A 5,198-nucleotide genomic window follows, 5' to 3' on the forward strand; every position below is an offset into this window, starting at 1 on the left:
TGGAATTGTGCATATGTGTGTTCATATCGCTTTGGATTATTCATGTAAAGCCATCTGCGTTCTATATTTGACTTGACTATGACGTTTCTTGGGATAAGTTTCATATTAACTGTGATTCTCTCTTCATTTGGCTATGGTATGTGTTTTAATGCTCTTGTATCTCATAGATTCAGATATATTACGCACCCTGTTTCTTTTCTAATTTACCTATTTATTTAATCTAGATGATCTTTCTCGAAAACAGTTAACGACTCAAAGTACAACGCATCCATGCTTGGGCTGTCCAGATGTATCATACAATTCCAGTATGGCTGTGGATGACAACATGGAAACATGTACTAGGACAGATAAAGAACATGATCCATGGTGGATGGTTGATCTTCGAGAGACAAAAGCAATATATGCCATAAACTTTTCCTTTCGATTGTACAGTGAGGACTTAAGTGCGTGTTTCTTTGAAAGAAGTGTCTATAAACAAAACAAAATGTGATATTTAAAAAATCATTTAACAGAACCTTTTATGTTATTGCTCTTTTATTGATTTTATTTTCAAGGATCAAGACAACAAGATCGTTTATCAGGATATTCCATTTATGTTTCAAATTCTCAAGCGAAAGAAAGTGGTGAATTGTGCTTCAAACATAACGGGTCTTATCTTCCATCATTAACTACGGAACACGTTTGCGCTTCGTTTGGAAGATATATTCAGTTTGTCAATAACAAGTTAACGTTTATAGAATTATGCAATTTAGTCGTTCTAGGTAAGTGAATTTCTCCAAATTAATCATGTTAATGCAATGTTATCTAATAGTTTACTACAACAAAGATACATAAAAAATATAATGCAGTTTCATTATTTTTGCTGAATATTATTTTTACGGAATAAAATACTACTGGGAGAAAACTTAACCTATGTCCTTTACTCCATTAAATGACCCTGTAAATATACCAATTTACTGACCAAATCTCATTTTTTTCGTTTCTTTTCTCGTTTGCTTTCAGAACTCTGGGATTAAAGAACGGGCTTTCGTGACAATTTTGTGAAATTGTAATGTTTCTAAAACTTGATGAAAATATTACCCCTACCCACAATTTCAAACAAAACATGGATTTTAATCTTCAGAACTAGTACAATATATATATAGTTCAACATTTTAGACCAGAATTAAGGAATAATTAACTGTCTTATTTTTCCATTTCATGATGTGATCAATCGATTGTTTTTCGTGATAATTTGCATAAAACGCCTTCGGCGTTTATGCATAAAATTATCACGGAAGCCAATCGATTGATCATCGTCATGAAATTGAAAACTCTTGACAGTTATTCCTTATATTTGCATGCTCTTGATTCCGCCAATCTACATGACACAAGCCCCGCTTCTGTCTCTACATTTGACCGCGCCTCTCGATGAACCAGTACATTCACGAAGAAATAAAGTACTTTAAATATTTGTTCATCTCGGACAAAGACATTGGAAATGTAAATATATAAGTGTATTTACAAAATGTTGAAAAACAGCTTAAATTTTGAGCCATTTGAAACAAAAATATAATTAAAGAATAATGACACAATTAATGACGCGTCTTTAAAATAGATTAAGTAGCAGAACTATCAAGCAAATAATGTGTATGCAGTTATCAAGGGTCTAAGTATAATGATAAGTGAAGTTTAGTAAACCGATATATTCAATTCAAACTGAGCAATTCTTTATCATGAATAGTTTTTTTTAAATAAATTAATATTGTTTATACTCCTTTTTAAATGCATGTAACTTAAGGGATCATAACAGATATGTGCATTCAATTTGATTTGCTGCTCATCGATTTCCTACACTGCTTTCTAGTTTTCTGATTTGAATCCAAATAGAACGAGCATTAAAACATATGCGTGATCCCATGTTCATTGAAACTTTTATGAACCTATTTTTTAAAGTAATATATAAATTTACAATTAATATTGTGATATAAATGTTATGTTTTAAAGTGTAATCAATGACATATTGATGTTAAATGTTGTAAGAAAAAAGTTTATGGCATTAGGCTGTGATAAGAGAGGTTACTATGGTGATAATTGCAATATTTGGTGTCCTGAGCATTGCAAAAATGATCAATGTTTCGTCACAAACGGGACATGCCTTGGATGTGCAAGTGGTTGGACTGGCATTAAATGTGACCAAGGTAATCTGACTTGTTTATACCTCATTATATTTAAATATTTCAACGAAATATTGAATGTCTTTTTACATGAAAGTTAAATGAAGGAACTTCATCGGTAATGTCAATATCTTCCTATATGTGATAGATAAATTCGCAAGAGGGGCGTAAAACAAGATACAATCAGTAATAGTCAAGTACGAGTATTACCAAAGGCGGATCCAGCTCCCCCCCCCCCTTCCCCCGTTTGAAATTGTTTTGTTTAATTTATATGTCCATATCTTAAAATCAAGTAAAACATCTCTTTTGTAAAAATTGTCAGTTTCCCTAAACCCCCCAAAAGGATCTTGCATTAGACCTAATGGGGTTTCTGTACAGCATCCTGACCTTCCGCCGTCTACTGCCCCCCCCCCCCCCCCCGTTACGAAATTCCTGGATCCGCCACTGATTACTATATAGACTTTCAAAATAAGGTTAAGAAAATAAAATGTATTGCAACATTTTTTTTAAATTTTAGCAAAAAATCGAGGATGATATCATCCTGTGGTGGAGGTCTCTTTTTAACAAAATCAAGGTGCATAGCATCATGGCGATGGACGATGGTGCATAACATAGCCTACGAATTTGGCTGTTTCCTTTATTCTAGCAGGAAAATATCACGTTTACTCAAAATTTCAACACTTTACATGTACCTACCTGTGTATATCTCACAGTTACATGAAATATGCATGAAATATGAGAACACCCACGGAAGCCATATTTTTTTTCGTAATGAAAAAAGACAATATAATACCGCTGTTGAGAGGTCAATAAATGAAATGTCTCTATAGCTTTCAAGAAATACGTGCATCTCGAGAATAAATTCCACATTGTAGACAGACTCGTGTGGAAATTTGGTAATGAAACCGCGATGTTCATTAATTTTACTAAGTGTCAGAGATGACACTTTATATTCAGATATACTGTCTCAAGATCATACAATAATATAACTACACACAAACACAGAGTAAAAGTTGCCGAAGCGTGCCCATCGAAGTGACCCATATTGACCAGTTTAATTTAACGGTGTGAATAATAGATGTATCAATAGGTGCATATAAATTCAGCTTAAAAGGTAATAAAATCGCAATATTTTAAGATTTTTTTCACCGATTCACTTGAAAATAAATAGGGTTCGTCCTTTTACAATGCCACATACGTATGTAGATGTTGAGAAATGACAATGGAACGATTCTCTTTAAATCTTGCCTAAAAGCTACGGACACACTAACACATACACACACACCGTATACGCACAGTAGTGATGCTTTATCCTCTTTGCAACTAGTTGTTCGAAGGATAATAAAACTAAAAGATTAAATGAAGTTTTTATATGTTTGATTATTATCTGTATGAAATTAATATTGTAATCGACATAAATATGCAATCGTCTTCTTATGAAGCCTGTTCAAATGGAAAGTATGGACCTGATTGTTCGTTACCTTGTTCTGGACACTGCAAACATAATCTCACTTGCAATCCCATTAATGGTACCTGCTTGAATGGTTGTTCAGACGGATGGATGGGTGTGTCTTGTAACAAAAGTAAGCCTTTACTACAGACATTGATTGAATGAATGAATATCTAATTATCAGTATTTGCACTGGAAACTATATTATATATCTAAGTAGAAATTAAAATGATAGATAGTGATCTACCTTTTATAATTCCCTGACAGCATGTGTTTCTGGAACCTTTGGTCCGGATTGTAAAAATAACTGTAGTGGCCAGTGCCTTAACGATTTAATCTGCAACAGAACAACAGGAAGATGTGACAGTGGATGTAAACCTGGATACCAGGGAGAACTTTGTGATAAAGGTAAATGGTTGATTTTTAAGAAATAGAAAGGAATTATTTGTCTTTTACGAATGTTATATTTATCACTTATCACTAAATATGGCTGTGACATTTGAATCCTGGATGCGTTCGGAGTTGTTCAGTTACAAATTAATAATATAAGTGTAAAAATGTTATTTATTTGGAGAGTGATATTTAGTGATATTGTTTTTTTTTATAACTTAAAACCAAATACCGTGTAAGCAGAGAATTTTATGTTGGCATCATAAGCAAGGGTGTTAAGATCACATCATCTCGCTAAAAATAAATTACGAATTTTTCGTAACAAATCGCTAAATTTTGCGTCTGGCAAACAAAATTTCCTAGTAGGGTAATCCTTTTTTATGATATCCCGAGATAATCTGTCGACTTGTCAAGGACACAACAATGATGATATCCTGGGATTAATAATGTATATCTTGCAAAATCTACTTGATACTAGATGAACGGATACGGGTTTCCAAATAGCGATTCTTAAATAACTTATATGAGTTGGTTACTACATGTATGTCTTTGATTTACGATTACAACAAATTCTCGAAGAAAATTCATAACGTTTAATAAAAATATACAAGAAACGAATTTGGTTTCCTTGAATTACGTTTACGCCATATTTCAGTTTGTAGCCACGGATTTTTCGGACACAAGTGTTTGAAACAATGCCCTTCCTGTCTTGGAAAAAGCTGTCATAATATCAATGGAAACTGCAACTTTGGGTGCATCAGTGGGTACCAAGGCCCAACTTGTGAGCAATGTATGAATAATTGTTTTATCATGATTAATTTTATTAAAAACTTTTTTAGTATATATAATATACATATGTGGGAGCTTTTTGTTTTATAAATTAATTACTTAGATTTTAAAAATAGTTTGCAACAACGGATCGTATGGTCAGAACTGCTCCTTGAGATGTGAGAAATGTGTGAATCAATCCTGTAATCCTATTTCCGGCATGTGTCATTATGGGTGTGAACCAGGATGGAAAGACCCTCAATGTTCTGGAGGTATCTTATTTAATTTTTAAGTGATGTACTCGTATTTAGGTCTGTATGTGTGGTTAATTGAGCTTATTGGATTGTAAGGAACTACGAAGACTTTTACCGACATGTTTTAGTGGATTGTATGACACTTGGATACGGAACGTCACAGATCGTCAAAATATTTAT

General features: G+C 33.1%; 1 protein-coding gene across 1 annotated transcript; it reads left to right on the forward strand.

Moving 5' to 3' along the window:
• The first annotated feature begins 231 nt into the window (after positions 1–231).
• On the forward strand, positions 232–3,771 carry LOC134266192 (multiple epidermal growth factor-like domains protein 10). The gene is made up of 4 exons (XM_062748423.1): positions 232–443; positions 555–761; positions 2,043–2,180; positions 3,599–3,771. The coding sequence occupies exons 1-4, from the start codon at positions 308–310 to the stop codon at positions 3,769–3,771; spliced, it is 654 nt and encodes a 217-aa protein (XP_062604407.1). The 5' UTR covers positions 232–307.
• The last annotated feature ends 1,427 nt before the right edge of the window (positions 3,772–5,198 follow it).

This window comes from Saccostrea cucullata, unplaced genomic scaffold, assembly GCF_032062105.1.
Source record: "Saccostrea cucullata isolate Sc308-1 unplaced genomic scaffold, CSIRO_AGI_Scuc_v1 ctg9464, whole genome shotgun sequence".
Lineage (NCBI taxonomy): Eukaryota > Metazoa > Mollusca > Bivalvia > Ostreida > Ostreidae > Saccostrea > Saccostrea cuccullata.

Coding starts and splice junctions, on each gene's coding strand:
- LOC134266192 (XM_062748423.1), top strand. CDS start 308: ATGGCTGTGGATGACAACATGGAAACATGTACTAGGACAGATAAAGAA. Junction 762..2,042: donor ATGCAATTTAGTCGTTCTAG/GTAAGTGAATTT, acceptor TTATGGCATTAG/GCTGTGATAAGAGAGGTTAC. Junction 2,181..3,598: donor TGGCATTAAATGTGACCAAG/GTAATCTGACTT, acceptor CTTCTTATGAAG/CCTGTTCAAATGGAAAGTAT.